This window comes from Triticum dicoccoides, chromosome 1B, assembly GCF_002162155.2.
Source record: "Triticum dicoccoides isolate Atlit2015 ecotype Zavitan chromosome 1B, WEW_v2.0, whole genome shotgun sequence".
Lineage (NCBI taxonomy): Eukaryota > Viridiplantae > Streptophyta > Magnoliopsida > Poales > Poaceae > Triticum > Triticum dicoccoides.
In genome coordinates, this window is record NC_041381.1 from 118,761,463 (window position 1) to 118,785,661 (window position 24,199).

The window sequence follows — 24,199 nt, forward strand, 5'->3', positions numbered from 1 at the left end:
ATGTGCGTAATATCTAGAAGTAATATAGATGCCAATAAAAAATGATCGCTGTGTGTGCAACTTTCCAATGATCGTATCCAACTGAGAACAAATATGTGCGTAATTAAAACTACTATAGATGCCAACAAAAATGATCATCGTGTGTGTAACTTCCCAATAATCGTGTCCAACCAAAAAACAATTATGTGTGCAACTAAAACTACTATAGATGCCAACAAAAGCAATTACTGTGTGTGCAACTTTCCGATGATCATATCCAACTAGACAAATATGTCTCCTCCGTCCTTAATGTAAAAGAAAAGCATAGTTACAGTATAGAAAAGTCTGCGTTTGTGTAGATTGAATCGAACAAGCGAACAACAGGGGCAACGCAGGACCGATCGTCGCTGTCTCCGAATCCAACAAGCTAAGCATATTAGCAACAAGTATAGCACAAAAGTAGCAGAATGTAGGACACCAAATTTCATCCAAATCAACGGCCTTCTAGCGAGTGTGCTACATAGATAAGATTAAGCTGTATCAGAAATGCGTACTGATACAAGTGCCTGTGCAACTTGAGCGGTAGTAGAAAAAACAACTTACGTTCTCCTGCAAGCAAAGCCAGGGATGAATCTGGATGTGTGTTTTGATTCAATAAAAAACGAGAGATGGATCCAGCCCGGTGGCGGCAACCTCCTACACTCCAACTCGGTGGAGATAAGAGTGAGCAGCAGCGGCGAGCTCCGTCAAGGTTGCTGCAGCACTGCCGGATGCGTTGACGAGGTTTGACTTGAGTGTGGCCTGGCCCTCGGGGGAGAGGAGGGGCCAGAGTTCGAAGAGGCCGTCGGGGGAGAGGAGCTTGCGGAGGAGGACAGCGACCATGACGCGGAGCTCGGAGGTGGACGAGTCAGAGGAGGCTGTGAAGAGAGGATCTTGCGGAGGAGGGCAGCGGCCATGGCGCGGAGCTCGCGGGGGAGGAGGGGGTAGTTGGCGTCGCGGGTGATGAGGCGAGGCGCAGCACGCGGGGCTCCGGGTGGGAGCCGCGGAGGTGGTGGAAGGCGGCCTCGGCGGCGGCGTGGTCGGCGTTGGGGGCCTGTGGAGAGTAGCAGAGCCAGGCGAGGGAGATGGAAGACAGCGAAGGGGAATTTTCTAGCACGGTGTTCTTCTTGTCGCTTAGCGCGGCCGCTCGGGACGACGAAAAAGTGCGCGGCCACTTTTTAGATTTTGGGAGAAATCTTTGCCTGGCCCTTTTTAGAAGAAGACCGCGGCTCCCATTGAACTCAGCCGCTACAGATTCCTTATCCAGATCCACCGCCGGACCGTCTCCCCCACCCACATCGACAGCGACCGCCCTGGCATCGGCCTGCTGCTGGAACCATGGCCAAGAAGCCGCTGCCAGGTAACAGTGCTGGGCGTCGTTACAGCGCGCCACCGACGTATTCACTCGCGGCGCGCCTGGCTCAAGGGCTCCCCAACGAACAGGCCGCCTCTTCCCTTGTGGATAGCCGCTCCAATTGCCAGATTTACAAGGTAAGCTCCAACAACTGCATTAGATTCGTACAGACTAGCCAAGATTTCTCTTAGAGAATCAATAAGGAAGCGAATCAATTTATGTAATCCTTATATAGCCTTTTTATGAGCGATAATCTAACACTTACAAGATCATCTTAGGATTTCCTAATGAATCCTGTACAAATTCCACCAAGGATTCTTTTAGATGCTACTGAAAGACACTATAGCTCCCAAAATCTGTGTAGAACACCCAGCGTCCCAGCCTACAGGAAACGTTGGTATAGAGACTGTGACTGAGTTTTATCAACCTCTGCAGCATTTACCAGAGAGCACTGTCAAGCGATTTATTTTTCAGTCTGAGTCATCTTGCTACTTTTTCAGGTTTATTTACATATGAAATCACCATAATTTTGCCATGGCTCCGGTTCTTGATATGGTGCTTAAAAGCACTATCCCATCCTGATTACTCCCATACAGTTTTTTGTTTCACTAAAGATCGTCTTTGAGAACTGGACAATCTTAGAGTCCATGAAGAGTACTTGCACGGTCAAGCACCATGAGATCTTCATCTGCAACGCCGAGTGCGTTGTGCTCTTCACAAACCTTGAAGATGAGGCCAAAGAGAAGGACGTCGAGTCTGCCGCCTACTGGGTTCGATGGGATGCCACCGATTTCACCCACCGCCAACAACGACGAGGCCGGTGGCTCTCCCATTGAACGATATACTTCACCTCTCACATGAAGAAATAAGCTTTTTGAGGACTAGGATTGTTTATGAAATATAATGAGCATCTTTCACCACTAATGGCCTGTGAAGTCTCACCGTATTAAGACACATGCATCACTGTTAATCAGCTTAATTATTCTACTAGATGACAGCTATTAAACAAGAGGAGGTGCACAGAGCCATTGATACCAGCGGTGGCCAAATTACCCATGGTAATCCTGAAAAACATATTTATGATTGTTTGTGCATCGCAAACAATGTTTCTTCTTCTTCACTAATGCATGCTATTTGATCAGTCTTTTTTTATCACTTATGCATGCAAGTTGATCAAGTGTGTAATAAAACAAACTTCTTTCAAGGTCCAGTAGGTGTTCTGTTTCTATTCATTAATGCTCTGATTTATTTGCTGTTATATGTACAAGCACTGCTTACTGCTTCCCACTGACCATATACGATAGATAGCCTTTTCTGCCTTTCACTAATATACACACAAGCTAATTAGCCCCTCTGTTTGTTTATATTGTCTTCTATTTGTTGTTGCAAACTCTTACCATGATGTCCTTATTTATTCAACATAGACGAACCACGGTGTCGGAAGCACAATAAGCCATACGAGCATATTCATTGCTCACGCAAAGCAAGCTCAACCCAAAAGTTCAAAGGCAAGAAAGTGCATGTAAATCCTGGAAAGTACATTCTCCGTGGTAAGAACTACATTACTCTTCTCATTCCATCAACTCTGGCAACAACTGCTAAAAGATACTCCCTCCATTCCTTGATATAAGGTGTATAGATTTTTGAGAAGAAGTCCAAATTATAAGGTGTACTGTGTTTCACCACTCGTTTGGATAATTTTTTAAGGGATTTGATTACATTTACTTATATAGGGTAAGCTCCTCTATTTTCTCATGTCAATTAGTTAGGTGTAATCTTGCCCAAAACTTTTGAATATTTCCCTCCACATGTGTTCTTTAATTTCTGAGCGAAAAATTATACACCCTATATTTAGGAACGGAGGGAGTATAACTTTGTACAATTTAACATTGGTGAGCCTTGCATCCACTACTTTGATGAGTTTAGTCACCACATTGTGTGGGGCAACACAGTTAAGCTCTACAACCATAATGTTCGTAGACTGCGAAAGATCATCCACAGTACCACGCCTGATAACTACTATGTGTGCCACATGACAGAAACATTTGCAACACAAGGCAAAAGAATGGTAATCCTTTGCAATTACTATGTCCGGTTTCATATAATAGCATGGTATAAAATGATATAGTGACTAACCTTTACTGTTATTTTTAGTACTTTCGCGTTCCCTTTTCTACGACTTCCCTTTTCCCACACATGGACGCTAACCATGGTGAACTATCAATCACTACTGGAGACAGAACTAACGCTGGCATGGCCCGCTTTATCAAGGGTGTTGAGAAAAGAGCCACCATCACTAAAGGCTGGAGCGACTTCTTCCGTTAGGCACACATGAACGAAGGGCAAGCATATGCTTTCACCTTCAAGTACACTTCCAAGGGATTGCGCTTGATCATCTACCCAATATAAGCAAGTTGCAAGAGCCCCTTGTTATATAACTTAGTATTAGTATAGATGCCTATCAAGACTTCTATGTTTATCGTTCTTTTGGATCTTATGTAAACCCGAAAGACCATCATGTGCATTTAGCTATTGGTTATTTGCTGCTTAAACTATTGTGTGGTGTGCTTTTGAAACAACCATGATAAAAGAAATATACGCTTTCGCCTTCAAGTGCACATCCAAAGGTCTTTGCATGATTGTCTATCCAATATAAACAGATCACAAGAGTCCTTTCCTACATGACTTAGTGCATCATTTCCAATCTTATATACTTACTGCATATAGTATATGAACTATTCTTTTCAAACAACAATATATTAATGCACACTCTCACAATAATTAGCTTACACTCGGCCTTTGCGCTATTGGGGTCATCTAGTACTTTGAACGTAGGAGCACTTCTAGCCTGGATTGAACTAATCAATCAAACTAGCTCTCGTACACAGCAACACACAAGAATCAATCTAGATCGCCACAAGCACGTAGCGTCGCCGGGTTGGGATCGGGAGGCTGCGGCGGCTGCAGAGGGATACATCGGCGGCAAGAACGGGGGCAACTGGATCGCGCGCGCGATAGGAAGAGGCGGGAGAGGTGTTCGGCGCGGAGAGCACGCGAACGGCAACGGCTAGGCGGCGGCGGCGGAAGGCTAAGCGGCGGCCGGCGTGGAGGGCGTGCGAACGGCGGCGGCTAGGTGGCGGCGGCGGCGCGTAGGAGACGCGCGGCGGCGGCGGCGGAAGGCTAGGGTTAGAACCTGGAAACTGATACCATGTTAGATGCAAGGTTTTCGAGTCGATGAGTCGACGAGTCGCTCAGGGGGGGCGACTCTAGACTAGTCGTGACTAGTCTAGACTCATGGTCGACGAGTCGACATGCGATGAGTCGACGTGAGTTAAGCAGTAGGGAGCAGACCAGTAGCAGACCAGCAGCAGCCAGCGGCAACCAAGGGAGGAGTCGCAGCAACCAACCAAGACAAGGTCATCAGGAGATGGGAGGAGCAGCCCAACAACAGCGACAACCAAGGGATGAGCAGCAGGCAGCAGCAACCAGGGGAGAAGGGGACGAGCAGCAAGCCAGGGCGGCGGCTGCTGCAGAAGAGGGCTGGGTCGGGGGAGGGGGGCTGGAACTGTTCGATCTAGGTTTCCAGACGCTCCAATCTTCCTTCAATACTGGCCCACACAGCAATATTGGCCCAGTAAGGCCCAATGAAACCCTAGCCTGCCTAGCTCAATCTGGACCATCCATATTCTCTAATCTTCACCGTCCATCCACTCTCGTCTTAACTCTCTCTCTCACCTGGTCCCCTTCCAGCCCCCAGGCACGAATCGACAGCCGCAATGGCCTTGCTGCAGCTCCTCCTCCATGGCTTCTCTGCCTCCACCCCTTCCTCTCCGCCTCCCCCATCCTTCCCTGGAGCCACCCCTCCTTCCCTGCTCCATTTTCTCTGCCCAACTTCTCTTTCATGACAGATTGAACGAGTCGTTCGCCTCAAAAACTGCGACTAGTCGAGACTAGTCGGGACTAGTCGATCGACTCATCCAATGATTCGAGTCGACAGGTTGAGTCGACCTTCATGTAACGACTTGTCGACTAGTCGACGACTAGTCGCGACTAGTCGTTCGACTCGAAAACAGAGGTTAGATGTGATGATCGCACGATGTATTGCTCTTCGTGCATAAGCACGTATATATGATGTACAAAGATGGGCCACGGACCTCTACTATACAAGGAACTAGGAGGCGGGCCCAATATACAATATGCACATAACACATATACTCAACAAGACCGACCGAAAGGTAGTGGAAGAGTCTATAACGAAGAGAGTGTTTTCTTTAGTGCGGTTGTTTAATGTCGGTAGATGGACGAACGTGCAGCCTGCTCGAATGTGGTAAATACCCATCCCGTCCAGTTACGTCTCTCCGGCATTGAACATGCGTGGAGACCGAGACACAGCACGGGTGACGCTTTCGATGGGCGCGTTGCTTCAATGTCCGTTCCAGTGACCGGTGGCTTCCGCTTTGGACCGACATGAATGCGACGCAAAGATCGGAGAGTGCGCAGAAGAGAGAGATGATCTTGGTTGAGACTGGGGTTTTGGACACGTGTGTGGCGGCGGTTCGGATGCACGTAAAGCTCCATTGGTTTGTGTCCGGTTTGCGGGATTTCAAACAACTGAATGCGTCCACGGACAGTTGGGGTATCAAGTAGGTTGACATAATGCGTTCACGGACAGTTGGGGTATCAAGTAGGTTGACAAAATGCGTCCGGACAGCTCCACGTACTACAGGATACTCATTAAAGAAATTGGGGGCCATGCTGAGCGGTGTTTTCTTTTCATGATCGTAGCGTGCGTGATATGGAAAGAAATCGTGCACGCACGTACGTAGTGCAGGTCATTTGATTCGCCGGTCCATGCATGGATGGAAAGAATCCATGGTTTCCTTGCACACAGATTGCTCGTATCATTTTTATGCGGGCGATTGATTGTATTTTGCCTCCTTCCTTGCTTAGTTTCCACTTCTACGACGGAGGAGGGGAGGCAGCGCATGATTTTGGCGCCAACAAGCTGTAAAAACTGGCGCCACAAGTGCTTCCTCATTCCCGCCATTGCGTTCCAATCTCGTAGCTAGTGTGTATATATACATGAGGCGTTCGAGGCACAACACAATCAGCAACACGAGCAGTCCCATGGCGCCAACACATCCTTACTTCATCTCCTCTATTCCCCTGTCCGATGACGATGAGGCGGAGGTGATTAACATCATCGACTCCGACGGCGGCGACACCGTCGTCTACCTTTCATCGGGTGAGGAGGACAATAACAGTTCCTGCGGCGATGATGGCGCCTCCTTCCCCAACGGTGCTTCCAACACCAAGCCCGCGTGCACGGCCACATCCTTTGTGGCCGGTAGCTCCAACTCCGACTCCGACTCCGATGACACCACACCGACTCAGCACTACAACTACTGGCACAGAGATGACAACATCCATCTTGTGGAAACCGATGGAAGGCTCCTCAGGGAGTACGCCCCCGCACACGTACCTCCATCTGCGCTCTTGATTGAGTTTCTCAAAGGTAGGGTGCCATTCCGTCATGGCGAGCTGACATCACGTATCATCGGCGATCATAGGAGGTATCTCCAGAACAAATTCCGTGGCATGTGCGAGGGCAGCTGCAACAACCGCAGTTACCGCAAACCGAGGAGACGGCAGGAGAATGAGTTCTTCGAATGCTGCAAGAGGGAATGGCCCCACATCATGGAAGAGGCCCGCGCGTAGTTTGAAGATGAGCAGTAGTAGGCGTGGACACGTACTGCTAGTTTAATCGTCCTCTGTCCGACAGTAGTGTTTTCTTTCTTTCTTTCTTTCATGTCTACTCTTTTCTTTTTTTGTGTTGGAGCTTTTGTTCCTGATATAATATTTAATCAATAATAAAGTTCTCTTACTGCCAAAAAAAATAGTTCTCTGTGTTTCCCGTATGTATTAACGCTTGATTACCACAGGCTTGAATTATCAAACTACTTTGTGTACACTCAGACTACTTCTCTGAACTTTGTGAAGTAAGTCTGTACATTCAGACTACTCTAGTTTTGTCTGAACTTTCTTGACTTTCTATATACATTCAGACTAGCACGAAAGGAAAACCAACAAGCCATTGTCCATGTCAATGCAGTGTGAATGATGCAATACCAGAAGCCCATAATGGTCCTTGTTGATCTAGGCCCCGATAGCTTACATTGTTTTTCTTTTTCTTTTTTTAGGGTAACCCCCCGATAGTTTACATGAAGCCATCAAGAAAGGGAAATGTCTATATGGTATGGATTATACAAAATCCGTTTAATATAAAGATAATAGTTGTGAAGGCCTAATTAGTGGAAGTTTCAATGAGAATGTTGTGAAGGCTAAATATTTTAAATTGAGATACACCTGCCAAATCAAATATCGCTTATGAGTATCCTTAAGCAAGTACCTGGATAAATGACTAGTACAATAATGAGAGATTAAAACATAACTGAATATAAGTTCAATATGGAGAAATTGTTAATCAGCGGGCATTGATCAAAACCATGAAGCCTTATTAACTAAGATAATATTCACATCTTTTTTATCTGAAAAATCTGGATTTTATTCTGTAAGCATTAGTTCGACATAACTAACCCTTGAATCGCTCTCTCTAGATTTTGCTTCTAACACTGAAAGAATTATTTTGCTGCATCTGAACATAGCTTTCCACTAGTTCTGAGAGATGCACCTCTATCTATATGTGATATCCAATTAATGGCAGTTCTCCAAGAACATTGTGAACGTGGGTTGTAAGGCTGTAATCCACAATGAATAATATTACCGATGAAACCACAAACCAATCACAAAAAATAAAGAGTAGGCGTCATGGTCTCTCATATCTACATCAGTAGAATAAATAATGAGCACAATAAATAGCCTTGATCTCTATGGATGAAGTTCAGCAAAATATGTGAGTTAAGAGGCCAAGTTCAGAGAGACCCAATCTTTACCCACTAATAAAGCGGCTATCGCTTCTGGTCGTCCGTCATTAAAATTACCCTATAAGTTGGTTAAAATTACCCACCAATGCCATGGAAAAACGATTTGATTTTTCGGACCAAAAATCGACGCCTACTTCATTGTTTTATAGGGTCGCGACGAGTAGTGGTCACAGGATGATGATCAGCCGAGTGGTTGGACTATTGCTCTTTTAGCCGCGAGACCAGGGTTCGATCCCCTACTGCGATAATTTGTATCTTTCTTTTCTCACGCGTCCTACTCATGTATGCGTTCATGAACCGGCCCATGTGCGGGGCTTCACTGGTGGTTTTGCAAAACTGTTCGCAAAATTATAAAAAAACACAATTTGTAAAAAAGGTTGGGAAAATAAAAGCATGTTCATGATTTTGAAAAAACGATCGTGTATTCAAAACATTTTTGGGAATCTGAAAAAAAATGTCTATGAAGTTTTAGAAAATATTCACAATAATAATAATAAGTATTTTTTTTGTTCCCCAATTTTAAAAAAAGTTCATCGATTCAAAAAATGTTTGTTGAGTCAAAAAATATTAATAAATACGAAACCGGTTCATACATTCAAAAAACATTGTAAACAAAACTAATGTTCATGATTTTTTTTGAGAAAATAAAAAATTTCAAAAACAAATGTTCGTCGATTCGGAAAACTGTTCACTGATTCAAAAGTATTTTATGTCTATGATTTGATTAGTTTTTCCAAAGTCTTTATATGTCTTGGCGTTGGGAGCAGTTCGTAGTCAACAAGATTTGTTTTTAAAGTTTTAAACGTTCCCTTGCGCAACATAATGACAAGTGCGGCATGCACTGGCAAACTCATAGCCTTGGGATTTACCACGTCGAGTGCCTTGTGATCACGTGAACATCGCGACCATCATCGGCTAGGGTGAGAAAAAAAATAACAACATGGTGGACCACTATGTTAAAATAGAGTACGCTCGTATATCAGGATATTGAGTCATACTTATTTGGTTAGCCATAACTTTTTGTCTCCCGTTGCAACGCACAGACATATTTGCTAGTATCATTAATACTTGAATCAATCATTCAGACATGTCCCACCCGGACCAAAATTTGATAACACTAGTAGTAACATATATAGAGTATATATAAATATCGAGCAGAATAGAAACCAAAATAACCAACTAGCGAATTGTGACTTAATATAATAGGCCCCACTTCCGGTGTCTTCCTGGTGTTGCTGTCTTTTAACACCTGTAAACTGAATGCATTTCAGATTCGCTCCAGTTCTGCAACAAATGAGGAAGTGAAGAAAACTGATAACTGCATCAATAGATTGTTATCAAAAGCTTGATTGCACAAAATCTATTGCGAGTAATTAATTATGAACATGAGCGAGCCAGGATATAAGATGCATTACACGCAGGCACATAGGGAAAAACAAATCTAAGACTACATCAACAAGATCATGATAGTGTATTAAAGTCGAATGGATGTTTCGACTGCTCAGTTTTTAACAAATTAATAAAATATCAAAACTAAAAAGTTTCCATCATAGAATGGAAACATATACTATGATAATGAAGTCATCAGACTTGCTTAAATAATAATTCCACTTGCTAAAACAGTTGCATGCAATGGAGTTTATATAGCATGGAACATTACTTTCGCAAAAAAAATATAGCATGGAACATTATAGCCTTCGACGATTGCAACAAAAAGTTGGTTACACAGTTTCAGTTGACGGGGCATTAGCTTTTTCTCCCTTTGCATGGTGCCGCTGACTGGCACCCAAAAATAGTGACCTTCACCAATTTAATATTTTATCGGCACTGGTGTATATATTATATATGCTTGCAGTATATCTCTTTTGCCACAAATGGATGCAACAATTTTTAAGCAATGTAATAAGCCATGTCAACTGGAGTTATATTTTACACAAGAAGATATGAGCTCATATATCCTGAGGAAGTTCATATTTCCACTGAAATAAGTAACCAGGCAGATCTTAATTCTACATGAGCATTATGTATACATGCTAACTATATAATCAAGTTTGTTACTAGATAATTTTACCCAAGATGCATGGTCTCATTCCCGATTGCGAGCTAAAATCGAAACTAATTCCTGACAATCAACTATGAGACCGGCCATGTATAGAATATTAAGTAGAGGGAGCTAGAGTAACAAAACTTTGATCAACTGACCTATATATCATGACTTCAGTCGAGACAATTGATGAGGGAGTTCGTCACCTCCTTTCTGATATCAGCCAACCACAACAAAGCCTTTAATTTTGCAATGTGTTGCTTCTGAAGTTTGGCATTGAGTGTCCTGGCCTTCTCGTCAGGAAGCTTCAGGAACGAAGACTTGAACAACCCAGGATGTTTCTCCTCTAGGGCCAACACCTCTTGCCCAAGGTGCCAATAAAAATCGATCTTGACTTGGAATAGCTTCTCCGCATCGCTCTTAGTCAGAGCATGTTCAGCGACCTCAGGTTGAATCAGAGTAACTTCAGCGGCCTCAGGTTGCATCCTAGGCTGCGGCGCCTCGGCCGACCTCATCCTCTTGTGCTCGACAGGTTCTGCATCCACGGCCTTCCTCTTGGGTTGGGACCTGGGCGGCGACTCGGAATCTGGGACCGTGTCGCCTTGCAGTGGCGGCTGGTGGATGTTATTGTCGTCCGGCCCCTCCTCCTCCTCCTCCTCCTCCTCCGATTCTTCATTGCCCCCAGTCTCCTCCTCCGATTCTTCTCTTAGAGGCTGCTTCTCCACAACTTGGTGGTCAGAATCGTCGGAGGAGGCGTTTTCCTCGGATGAGCCGTAGGAGGATTGCGGGGAGGCCATGAAGCAACCAAGAGTGGTTAGGGTACGTCTTTCGGAATCTATATCCGTCTTGACAGACGGCTTTGTTTTCCTTATTTTATTTAGGAAAAAGTCCAAAACGAACCTTGAATTGATAGATGAAAGATAAATTAAACCCTGAACTTTGAATCCCGAAAATTGGCACTCCGAACTTATCAATCCCGGTCTACTTTGGACCCTAGACCTATTTGGGGCACTGGGAATATATCAATCCCGTCCGGATAAGGTACTACTCTCACTTACGACTATTTGGGCCGGCTCACAACTTGCATTTTCGAAAAATGAAAAAATGTTCGTGTTTTAAAATTGTGTATTTTTTTAAATGTTCGTCCTTTCAATCATAAAAAAATCCGTGCATTTCAAAAAATGTACAGTAATTTAAAAAGGTTCCTGTTTTCGTTTTTCTGCCAAAAAATATATTTTTTAGTGTTTTAAAAAATTGTTCAGAAGTTAAAAAATAGAGCGCAAATATTTTGCGACGTCATGAGCAAAAAAAATTAAACTATAATATTTCTCCAATCTTGAACTGTTTTTCAAATTTGAACATTTTCTGAAAGATGAAAAAAAACTAGGAGAAACCGTAGCAAGCATCTTTTGAAAAACTAGGAGGTACTGTAGCAGAAAATATTGAAGACATGCTGGCCTGAATAATTTTTTGTACTGCAGACATTGTTTAAAAATTCTGAATAGTTTTCCAAAACATTGATTGTATTAAAACACAACCAATTTTAAAAAAAGCAAACACTATTTCGGACATAAACATTTTAAAATAAAAACAGGTGCAAATTCTGAAGCATGAACAATTTTTTCAAAATATTTATACAATGTAAAAAAAAGTTATTGTCTTCACGTAAATGTAAAACATGTAGTTTACAAAATATTGTTGTGTCACATTGTTTAAAAAATGTTTTCGGAATTTCGTATACTATTTGTTTTTAAAAAATATTCTGTATTTCAAACTGTTCAAATTTTTTCCAAGAAATGTTTCGTAATTTTTCAAAAAACAAATCATATATGAACAATACTCTCTGTTCTTATAAGGAATGTGCTATGTCAGATCAATTGCATCCTTCAGTTGCGTTGGCTAGGTGCGGCCACTACTAGCCCGAGGTTTACTAGTTCGAATCATCCTGTCATGCACATTACTTACTACTAGTATTTTTTATCGCTTGGGTTCGTAGAAAACGAAAAAGAAAAAACACCCAATCAACTGCGTCGATGGGCTGGCCCTATTTATCCTAGTATCCAGCCAGTCAGTCAAGTATCTTTTTCTCCAAAAAAAAAAGTCAGTCAAGTATCCTTGCCACATCAAGCAGTATAGCAGCTAAACACCCTCAAAGGTTTAAAATAGACCGGGATCAGAGAGTTCGGGGTGCTGATTTCCGGGATTACAAATTCAGGATTTGATTTAGCTTTTCTCAACAAATTCAAGGTTTATTTTGAACTTTTTCCTTTTATTTATAGATAGATAGACAAGAGACCGCTACTTCCCCTCGTAGGAAGGGTGATGACCAAGCCAGAATCGTAGCCTACCTTATGCGCCGATATATATGCTACGAAGTAGTATAAGGTAATGAACCTTATTACAATCCTAAACATAATTATTCCAGAATGATAATATCCCGAACATCAGTTTTTGAGTTTCCGGTACTGGCTTATCACCGTCCATCGCAGCGTACGAATCTTAACTCCAGTTGCAGTGCCACATTAGATGTTGTCCATCGTTCACTGTAACCATCGCCCTTCCAAAATGCGCACTCCCCATGCAGGTCCCCTTTTCTCTCTCCCTTCTCTGCTCCCACCAACCGCCCTCGGCAGTTTCCCCATTCCCCTCTCGCTTTTACTCGCTCTCGGCTGGTGTGTGGCGACTCCGCGGCTGAAGGGTCGCGATTGAGGGAATCCTGGATTAGGGGGTCCTCGGCCAGCCGGACTATATCCTTTGGCCGGACTGTTGGACTATGAAGATACGAGATTGAAGACTTCGCCCCGTGTCCGGATGGGACTCTCCTTTGCATGGAAGGCAAGCTTGGCGGTTCGGATATGTAGATCTCCTTCTCTGTAACCGACTCTATGTAACCCTAGCCTCCTCCGGTGTCTATATAAACCGGAGGGTTTAGTCCGTAGGACAACAACAATCATAAATATAGGCTAGCTTCTAGGGTTTAGCCTCAACGATCTCGTGGTAGATCAACTCTTGTAATACTCATATCATCAAGATCAATCAAGCAGAAAGTAGGGTACTACCTCCATCGAGAGGGCTCGAACCTATGTAAACATCGTGTCCCCAGCCTCATGTTACCATTAGCCTTAGACGCACAGTTCGGGACCCCCTACCCGAGATCCGCCGGTTTTGACACCGACATTGATGCTTTCATTGAGAGTTCCACTGTATCGCCGCGATAAGGCTTGATGGCTCCTTCAATCATCAGCAACGATGCGGTCCAGGGCGAGATTTTTCTCCCCGGACAGATCTTCGTATTCGGCGGCTTCGTACTGCGGGCTAACTCGCTTGCTCATCTAGAGCAGATCGACAGCTACACCCCTGGCCACCAGGTCAGGTTCGGAAACTTGAACTACACAGCCGACATTCGCAGAGACTTGATCTTCGACGGGTTCGAGCCCGCGTCAGGAGCGTCAAAAATTCACGACGAGCATGACTTAGATCTGCCATCAGACGGTATTCGGGATATTGCACCTGCAGCTGCCCCGGACTTTAATCTGGAGCAGATCGCGCCATCCGAGGACGGGTGGATGGACCCCGCCATGGAGGCCGTGCACTCATCGGCGTTGGAGCCAAACACAGACTCTACCTCCAAAGAGATTTGTGTAACCGGACCCCCGGACTCGTCTCCGGTCTTAGGGTCCAAACCGCGCGCGTCCGTGCCCATCGAATCTGATTGGGCACCGATCATAGAGTTTACCTCCGCGGGTATCTTTCAACACTCACCCTTGTGTGACATGCTAAATTCACTGAGGTCTCTCTCTTTATCAGGGGACTCATGGCCGAACTATGTCTAGCTCGAGTGGGATGCGGATGACGAAGAAATTCGCTACCCACCCACCACCCACTTAATAGCCACTGTCGATGACTTAACCGACGTGCTCAACTTCGACTTCGAAGACATCGACGGTATGAACGACGATGCAGGAGAAGAACAGGAACCGACACCCACAGGGCGCCGTACAACAACCTCATCATATGATATATATATATATATATATATATATATATATATATATATATATATATATATATATGGTGGACACCCCCAAAGAAAACAATGGTGATGAGGCAATGAAGGACAATCCCCTGGGGAGGCAATCAAAACATTGGCGTCATTGACGCCGCTCTAAGCCCCGCCACGGAAGAAATAGCAGCACCGACACAGGAGATGATAGCAATCCGGATGGTGCCGAAGACAAAGACAATCCCGCCCAGCCTGACTTCAAGCAGGCCGGCCAGAAGGATGGGCAAGCTAGCCCTAAGGAGCAGGCAACATATGGAGAATCAGAGGAAGATAATTATATGCCTCTCTCTGAAAACGAGGCGGGCCTCGGTGACGAAGAATTTGCCGTGCCTGAGGATCCTGTCGAGCAGGAGCGCTTCAAGCGCCGGCTTATAGCCACTTCAAAAAGCCTGAAGAAAAAACAACAGCAGCTTCAAACTGATCAAGATATGCTAACAGATAGATGGACTGAGGTCCTGGCAGCCGAGGAATACAGACTCGTGCGTCCAACCAAAAGTTACCCAAAGCGCAGGTTGCTACCTCACCTCGAGGAGGAGGCACTAGAGCCCACTTTACTAGCGCAGGACGAGGCTGACCGGCCACCTCGTGGCCGAGACAATGCGGCGCATCAGCCCGAACACCAACCCGCACCCCGCCGCCAATACTACGGCCAGGGGCTACACGCAAGACCTGCGAGACGTACTGGGAAACAAAGCAGGACAGTCAAGATCAATCTACGGATCGCGAAGGCGCGCCACAACGCGTGAAGATAATCGTCACGCCGGATACACTAAAAACAAATCCGACCTGGCCGAATACAACAAACTAGATTCATTCAAACTGTGTCGTGATATAGCCCGGCACAGAGGCACCGCACACCCCCTATGCTTCACCGATGAAGTAATGGATCATGAATTCCCAGAAGGGTTTAAACCCGTAAACATTGAATCGTATGATGGTACAACAGACCCTGCAGTATGGATCGAAGATTTCCTTCTCCACATTCACATGGCCCGCGACGACGATCTACATGCCATCAAGTATCTCCCACTTAAGCTCAGGGGACCGGCTCGGCATTGGCCGAATAGCCTGCCGGCAAACTCCATTGGTAGTTGGGAGAACCTGGAAGACGCATTCCTTGACAACTTCCAGGGCACTTACGTGCGACCACCGGACGCTGATGACTTAAATCACATAACCCAACACCCCGGAGAGTCAGCCAGAAAATTCTGGACTCGGTTCCTAACTAAAAAGAACCAAATTGTCGACTGTCCGGATGCCGAAGCCCTAGCGGCTGAGGGAGTTCCGGACTAGGGGGTGTCCGGATAGCCGAACTATCATCATCGGCCGGACTCCAAGACTATGAAGATAGAAGATTGAAGACTTTGTTCCGTGTCCGAATGGGACTTTCCTTGGTGTGGAAGGCAAGCTTGGCGATACGGATATGTAGATCTCCTACCATTGTAACCGACTTTGTGTAACCCTAGCCCTCTCCGGTGTCTATATAAACCGGATGGCTTTAGTCCTTAGGACGAACAACAATCATACCATAGGCTAGCTTCTAGGGTTTAGCCTCATTGATCTCGTGGTAGATCCACTCTTGTAACACACATCATCAATATTAATCAAGCAGGACGTAGGGTTTTACCTCCATCAAGAGGGCCCGAACCTGGGTAAAACATCATGTCCCTTGTCTCTTGTTACCATCCGCCTAGACGCACAGTTCGGGACCCCCTACCCGAGATCCGCCGGTTTTGACACCGACATTGGTGCTTTCGTTGAGAGTTCCTCTGTGCCGTCACCATCAGGAAGGATGTCCTTTCCCGTCTTTAAAGACGGCACCGTCGTCAAGGGAGCTTTGGCTGCTGGCCAAACTATCCGGCTAGGCGGTTTTCTTATGACCACCTGTTCGGCCGCCGCTCCGACAATGACCTCTCAGGTCATTAAAAGCGATCTTCACGTCAGCTCGGAATTCGCTGAGTAGCTAGATCCGATTGAGCTCTCCTCCGTAAACGAGCTCTTGGATCGCATCGCCGCCCTGGGAGTCGCTACCGACTACGATCAGATTGGGCTTAAAACCGATCTGAGAGAAATTAACTCTCCCCAGGTTACCCACCACGTTGTTGTGGTAGAGGAACAATGCGGTGACTCTTCTTCTATGTTAAAAACCAACTATGTCCGGATTCCCGATCCCTCCATGCCGGATTTCCGCGGAGGGACGGACTCTAATCAAATACTGAACTTAAAGTCAGGCATCGGACCAGATTTGTTGGAAAGCGTCCAGCAAACCAAGCTTCCGAATCTGGAAGCTTCTTGGCCTTTGAGCCTCAGATCGGGCGGGGTTCTGAACTTGATTCCACCCGCCCACCCAAATATAAGCGATCTATCTCAAATACGGCAAGAGCCCGATGAAACAGTACATCATTACTGGGCCAGATTCCTCCTGGTTATGAACAGGATAAAGGACTGCCGTGAAGAAAGCGCGGTTTCAATCTTCTGCAACAATTGCACGGACAAGGGAATCATAAACGCCATCAGTCGTCGCGAAGTGACACGCTTCGTCGACCTAGCGACCATTGTACAAAAATACTGCACGATGGAAAGTGCCTGGAAAACTGAAACTAGGTTTTGGGACAATCCGGCCCTGAATACAACCCCAGTCCAAAATAAAAGGGTGCGTCATACTCAAGCACCTGGGTTAAAAACCAAAAAGCAAAAACCCCCTAAAGGGTACGGAACCGCACTGGAGGGATGGCTCAACGGACCCTGCAAAATCCACAGTACAGAGGGCGCCACTCCAACACATAGCCTTCGAGCATGTTGGATATTACGGCAGGTGGCCAAAAGTGGTGAAGGCTTTTTAGCCCCGGGTAACCAGCCCAGCAGCACCAGTACGGTATTAACAGTCTTCGAGACTTTCGCATCAAATAATATGCGGAAACGAACAATCCGCAGCCTCGCCGAAGTCTACCAAGTTGCAACAACAAATCCATGGAGTGACACGACTATCACCTTCAATGCCAGCGACGAACCTAAATTCCGAACAGCTAGAGCACCAGCCGCATTGGTCCTCAGTCTGATAGTGGACGGCTTTCGTCTTACTAAGGTACTCATGGATGGCGGCAGCGGATTAAACCTCATCTATGAAGAAACTCTTCAAAAAATGGAAATTGACTGGAGCCGCATCGAGCGGAGCAGCACAACCTTCAGGGGAATAATCCCTAGTCAAGAAGTACGCTGCACAGGAAAAATAACACTAGATGTAGTGTTCGGCTCGCCGGACAATTACAGGTCCGAAGAGGTCACGTTCCAAGTGGCCCCATTCGGCAGCGGATATCACGCTTTGTTAGGGCGAGAGGCATTCACAATCTTCCAAGCTATACCCCATTACGGGTACATGAAGCTCAAAATGCCCGGACCCAATGGAATAATCTCTCTCGCCAGTGATCCAGATACAGCACTACGCGCTGAAAATAAGACAGCCGCACTGGCCTTAGAGGCATTATCCGAAGCCCTAGCGGCAGAAGAACTAACTGCGCTGCGCTCAACGGTGGATAGGGACGACGTGATACTCGACAAGAGGTCCAAGTCCACCTCTTTCAAACCAGCAGACGAAATAGTCAAATTTCAGGTCCATCCAACGGACCCCACAAAGACGGCATCCATTGGGGCACAGTTAAATCCTGATGTAGAAGCCGCACTACGAGAATTCCTCCGAGAAAATTGGGACATTTTTGCCTGGCACCCTTCAGACATGCCAGGAATCCCACGCAGGCTGGCAGAGCACAGCCTAAAAATCCTAAAAGGATTCAAGCCAGTCAAACAAGCTCTTTGGCGATTTTCCGAACCCAAAAGACAGGCAATGGGAGAGGAGCTAGCCAAGCTCTTAGAAGCCGGATTCATCAGAGATATCAAACATCCGAACTGGCTAGCCAACCTAGTAATGGTACCAAAAAAGGACAAATCCTGGCGCCTCTGCGTCGATTTCAAAGACCTTAACAAGGCCTGTCCAAAGGACCCTTTCCCTCTCCCTCGCATCGACCAAATCATCGATGCTACTGCAGGGCATGATTCATTGTGCTTCCTCGATGCATACTCCGGATACCATCAAATAAAGATGGCGGAAAAAGACCAGGCCGCAACGGCATTCATTACTCCATATGGGTCATTCTGCTTCAACACAATGCCCTTCAGACTCAAAAACGCCGGCGCAACATATCAACGCATGATTCAGACATGTCTGGCCACCCAGATAGGCAAAACAGTAGAGGCATACGTAGACGATGTGGTCATCATGACCAAACACGTCGAAACCCTAGTAGACGACTTGAGGGTGACATTTGACAACCTCCGAGCATATGACATTAAGCTCAACCCGAAAAAATGTGTCTTCGGAGTACCAGCCGGAAAGCTTTTGGGCTTCATTGTATCCGGTAGAGGAATTGAAGCAAACCCAGCCAAGATCCGAGCTCTGTCACAATTGGATATCCCAAAAGACCTCAAGCAAATACAAAAACTAACGGGGTGCGTAGCGGCTCTAAGCCGCTTCATCTCCCGTCTGGGAGAAAAGGCTCTGCCCCTCTATCGCCTCCTCCGGCGCACCGAACACTTCGAATGGACGGATGCTGCCACGACCGGACTCGAAGAAATCAAGGCCATACTAGCAACAAATCCGGTCCTGGCCGCGCCCAACCTGGGCGAACCTATGTTATTATATATCGCAGCAACACATCAGATTGTCAGCGCGGTACTCGTCGTCGAACGAGAAACAGAAGGGCACAGATTCCCTCTTCAAAAACCAGTGTACTATGTATCCACTGTCTTAACTCCATGAAAGTCCCGGTACCCACATTATCAAAAGATAGCATATGCGGTGTTCATGGCATCCCGGAAGCTGCGACACTACTTTCAAGAGCGTTCCATAGCGGTGGCCTCCGAAGTACCTCTCAACGATATTATAAACAATCGCGACGCAATGGGCAGGATTGCAAAATGGGCCATTGAGCTCTTACCATTTGACATAACCTACAAACCACGGCGAGCTATAAAATCGCAAGTTCTGGCTGACTTCGTCGTCGAATGGACCGAAGCCGAACTCCCTAAAGAGTACGGCGCGTACTCCAATTGGATCATGCATTTTGACGGATCCAAAATGTTGGCTGGCTTGGGGGCTGGCGTCGTCTTGACGTCCCCAACTGGAGACACAGTCCAATATGTACTTCAAATAATGTACATGGACTCCAACAACGCAGCCGAATACGAGGCCCTCCTGCACGGCCTCCGGATGGCAATCTCCATGGGCATTCAATGCCTAGAGGTGCGCGGGGATTCAAACCTCGCAATATCCCAAGTAAATGGAGACTTTGACGCCAAAGATCCGAAAATGGCAGCTTACCGCAACGCCGTCCTAAAAATGTCAGCTCGGTTCGAAGGACTCGAATTCCACCATGTAGCCCGGGATAATAACCAGGCAGCAGACGTGTTAGCACGCATCAGCGCAAAAAGCGATACCGTCCCTCCAAACATCTTCCTGGAACGACTCTTTAAGCCATCCGTATTATGGGAAGAGGAGTTCGAAAATAACAATCCGGAGCCAGCTGCAGCACCTAACCCAGACAATTCCGACACAATCGGCGGCTCAGCAAATGAAATAACACCTTCAACCCACGAAGTAATGGCAGTAATTGCCCCATGGACGGAACCATTCCTAGCCTACTTAATTAGGTAGGAACTTCCCGAAGACCAAAATGAGGCCCGCTGCATAGTTCGGCGATCTAAAGCCTACAAGGTCCATGAGGGAGAACTTTATAAGAAAAGCACAACCGGAGTCCTTCAAAGGTGTATCTCCGAAGAGGAAGGGCGTAATCTCCTGGCTGAAATTCACGCCGGACTCGGCGGGCACCACGCTGCAGCCCGGGCCCTTGTTGGCAAGGCCTTCCGTACAGGATTTTATTGGCCGACAGCCCGGGCAGATGCTCAGGACTTAGTCCAACGATGCGTCGGTTGCTAGCTCTTCGCTAATCAGAGCCACATGCCACCCACCGCCCTCAAAACTATACCCATCACCTGGCCGTTCGCGGTCTGGGGGCTTGACATGTTGGACCCCTTAAAGGGGGAACCCACAAGCACAAATACTTATTGGTCATGGTGGACAAATTCACCAAATGGATTGAAGCCAAGCCGGTTAAAATGGCAGAATCCGGACCTGTGATAGATTTTATATGCGGGGTAGTACACCGTTTTGGCGTCCCCCACAGCATCATCATTGATAACGGCACGAATTTCACGGCCGACGAGGTTAAACTCTGGTGCAAAAATATAGGCATCAAGCTCGACTACGCTTCAGTTTACCATCCCCAAACAAACGGCCAAGTCGAGCGAGCAAATGGTCTAATCATGAGCGGCATCAAACCCAGACTAGTGCGGTCCCTCAAGGAATCTAACACGCACTAGGTAGAGGAGCTCTACTCCGTACTCTGGGGGCTGCGGACCACGCCAAACCGAACTACCGGATTCACACCATTTTTATGGTGTACGGCACAGAGGCAGTTCTGCCCTGCGATATAATTCATGACTCACCTCGCGTGCGCATGTACGAAGAAAGAGAAGCCGAGCTGGATCGGCAGGACAGTTTTGACGCCTTAGAGGAGGAGCGGGACGTGGCAAAAGCTCGTTCCGCATTTTATCAACAGCAGGCTCGAAGATATCAAAGCAGAGAAGTACGGGCCAAAGCTTACAATGTTGGCGAACTTGTTCTACGTCTGCCGGACAAGAAAAAGGACAAACTTAAGCCCAAGTGGGAAGGTCCCTTCATCATCGACCAAGTCCTAACTGGCGGAGCATACCGTCTACGCAGCGCATCTGACAACCGACTCGAGCCGAACCCATGGAACGCAGCCCGTCTCCGAAGATTCTACGCCTAACGCCGGACTCAGAGTTCGTCTCACTCCTCCGTCCACCTTTTTACGTTTTCACTGTCTCTTGTCCCCCTCCTTCTTCCCACTTTTTTTTCGAATACCTTGGATAGGCTGATTTGCGCATTGTTCGCACATAGTTGATGTGCTCCTAGCACTCATTATACCTGGGGGCTTCTTTAACAGAAGCTTAATTATACGGGCTTCATGCCCGACACATGTGTCATACTTCCGCATGTACCTTTTTTTCACCATTATATGCATCGATATGACTTAAGTTTTGGCCAAGCTGGGTTGCCTGGCTCCTGTGCTTACCCCTACGTTCTCGATTGTTCGGCTAGGAGGTAAAGGGAGCACCTCTGCGATTGTTACTGCCGGGTCAGTCGGATGTGTACCTCAGACTGGGTGAAGCCGAAAGCTAGCGTTCTTAAGAGAATATTCGGTCGGTGACTTGAAAGATGATTTATTACTTATTTATTTGCCCCCAGATGCTTTCTCTGCTATTTTCGCAGTCCGGATATGCACTTTAGGGCATGCCTCCCAGGGAAAGGAACCCTTAACGGAACTATTCTCCCTGGAAGATGTTTATTACTAACCATGTAATATAACATAGCTAGTTGGGCACTTGTCTGATAAAGCAATTATGACCCCGACGCCTTGTCTCCATGCATGCCCCGGTTCTTCTATAACCGTAAGGGTATTCGGACACACTCCGGACTATTGGGTCCCGAGGTTGAAGCGAAAAGGTCCGCAAAGACAAACGATCTACAATCCGGCTAGAAGGCATTTTACATGTCATTTCAAATTACATCGTCAAACCGACTGATTGTACTCCTCCTCAATCCCATCTAACAGGCTGTCTAATTTACAGTCCTGTTGGGAATATTTCGCGGCCAGTTCTACTTGGCCGTACATCAAGCTCACAGGGATCTCCTTCCCATCAGGCCCCGCAGGTCCGACCTCGGCCATGTGGTTTGGGTCAGCCTTCGGGTACCGTGTCTTCACCATGGCCCAGGCCTCCCTGGCGCCCTGACGGCAGGCTGATATCTTCCACAGACGGAGGCGTCGCCGTGCTCCCTGAAGCTTCTCAGCAAGCCCTCCAAGGCCCTCGGGTAGGGAGACGGATGGCCATAAAGCCTGAACGACGCCACTCATCGCCTGCTGAACACGTTCGAGCAGTTGCACCAGCTCGGGAAGTTGGTCACCCGTTGAGCCAGGCATTTCCTCCGCAGGGCAACCTGTGAGCACACCTAAAGACACATTTCTGTCAATCGACTTCCTCGCCGAATTCTTCTTTTCAAAGGAATTTGCTCAAGCACTTACTATAAATGCCGCGACGAAGCCGCTGATTCTCCTTCACGGAGCCAGACAGCTGGGCCCGAACACCTTTCAGCTCTTCTCCTAGCTGGGTGTGGGCATCTTGGAGCTTGTTTCTCTCCTGCTGCACCTTCATAAGCACCCTCTCGCCGGCCTTTAGCTGACGCAGTAGCTGTTGCTTGTCCGGATCTAGTCCGGCGCCCTCTGCAATATTATTGTCAGATTTACGCACACACCACACTTTGTTAACTACTTATCTTTTCGAAGTACGTATTACCAGCGGGGGTCTCTGTGGCTCCCCCTGTGGTGGCTAGTGCGGCCTCAAGTTGGGCCTTGCACTCTTGGAGCTCCTTGGACAGGTGGGTATTCTTCTCCGTAAGATCCTGCATAATAAATGATCCTTAAATCAGTTATTTTAACTATTTTAAGTCTCGGGGGCTACTAGCATATATAACTATTAAAATTACTTACACGTATGTCCTTCACATACTGCTCCGTGGCTCTGGTTAAACCATCTTGAGCGGCACGGAGGTGCGCGTTTCCCGCATCAAAGGCATTCAAACGCCTCCGAGGAGAAACACGCGTCACGAAGAACTGTCCGGCGACGCCTGTGATTCATGGCGCTCTCCACCTCAGATCGGGTGGCGGACAGCCTATCGGCATCCTCCGTCGGAGGAGCATCCGACTCTTGCCTTGTGTTCGCCTCCACTTCCGGACCACGAGATGGAGCATGGCTGGCGGAGGCTTGATTGGCAACCTCTCCGGACACCGTCCGACGAGCGCTCTTTCTTCTGGAAAAAGTTATGAGCATCAATATAGGGATCCTTCCCTTAAAAATAATGGTGCGCCGTACCGTTGCGGCGACGTTTCGATTCGCGTCGCACTCCTCTTCTGCCTGCTGGGCCGAACTGACCCTTGCTGGTCAGCCGCCGCAGGTTCGGCTTCCCGCCTTAAAGGCACCTCCTGCGATGCACCATCAGTATAGGATGGTCAGAATTGAGCACGGATCAAATGATGGTGTCAAAACCTTGGTCGTAGTCACCTAGGAGGCCGGAAACAAACCGGGGTAGTCAGCTGTAATGGCGACTAGAGCATTGTCCATGCTAAGTTGGTGGAACACCCCGTCAATCAGCTCCACCTTTATGTCCGGGTCCTCTTCGGAGGTCGGATCAAGGGATCGTTCCGGATCCTCGGGCTGTGGAGTTAGGCTTCGTATGCCCTCCACGTCCCGGCGCAGCTCCTGCATCGAAATCACAAAGTAAAATACTTGACTTTGGAAGTATGGATCGGGTAGATAAACGTCCGCTTACCCAACTCCGAGGGTTATTCATGGAGAATCCGTTCAATGGATTCGTGCGGAGAAAGTCCTCCTCCTCCCCTTGTACAAGCCGGACAAGATCTTTGCCAGATCGGCTGCCGAGCTCGGCCCTTTGCGGCCATGACGGGTGGCTTCGTCTTCCCCGTTGAAATCCCACATAGGGTGGCCCCTATATTGGAGTGGCTGCACCCCTCACATAATGCACGTGGCCATGATTCCAATCATGGTCAATCCGGAGTGGGCCAGTA

The 24,199-nt window shown here is 47.0% G+C and overlaps 2 protein-coding genes across 3 annotated transcripts; one reads left to right on the plus strand and one right to left on the minus strand.

The window, feature by feature from the left end:
• The first annotated feature begins 1,278 nt into the window (after positions 1-1,278).
• On the plus strand, positions 1,279-3,974 carry LOC119302452. Of its 2 annotated transcripts, XM_037579488.1 has the most exons (4): positions 1,279-1,509; positions 2,364-2,430; positions 2,797-2,922; positions 3,615-3,974. In XM_037579488.1, the coding sequence occupies exons 1-4, from the start codon at positions 1,357-1,359 to the stop codon at positions 3,695-3,697; spliced, it is 429 nt and encodes a 142-aa protein (XP_037435385.1). In that variant the 5' UTR covers positions 1,279-1,356; the 3' UTR covers positions 3,698-3,974. The 2 variants fall into 2 exon arrangements, 1 of the variants encoding a protein (XP_037435385.1); XR_005147607.1 differs by lacking the exon at positions 2,364-2,430 and having other exon boundaries at positions 3,613-3,974.
• Positions 3,975-9,360: 5,386 nt separating this feature from the next.
• LOC119302464 (histone H3.v1-like) lies at positions 9,361-11,168 on the minus strand. The gene is made up of 2 exons (XM_037579503.1): positions 10,519-11,168; positions 9,361-9,600 (listed from the first exon to the last, which is right to left on the minus strand). Exon 1 carries the CDS (start codon positions 11,155-11,157, stop codon positions 10,534-10,536), a length of 624 nt encoding a protein of 207 aa, XP_037435400.1. The 5' UTR covers positions 11,158-11,168; the 3' UTR covers positions 9,361-9,600; positions 10,519-10,533.
• Positions 11,169-24,199: the final 13,031 nt, after the last annotated feature.

Excerpts from the sequence above, each read along its gene's own strand:
- LOC119302464 (XM_037579503.1), bottom strand. The coding sequence starts at position 11,157 with ATGGCCTCCCCGCAATCCTCCTACGGCTCATCCGAGGAAAACGCCTCC.
- LOC119302452 (XM_037579488.1), top strand. The coding sequence starts at position 1,357 with ATGGCCAAGAAGCCGCTGCCAGGTAACAGTGCTGGGCGTCGTTACAGC. Across the intron at positions 1,510-2,363 it reads CCAATTGCCAGATTTACAAG|ATGACAGCTATTAAACAAGA; the intron begins GTAAGCTCCAAC and ends TTATTCTACTAG. Across the intron at positions 2,923-3,614 it reads TGGAAAGTACATTCTCCGTG|CTAACGCTGGCATGGCCCGC; the intron begins GTAAGAACTACA and ends CTGGAGACAGAA.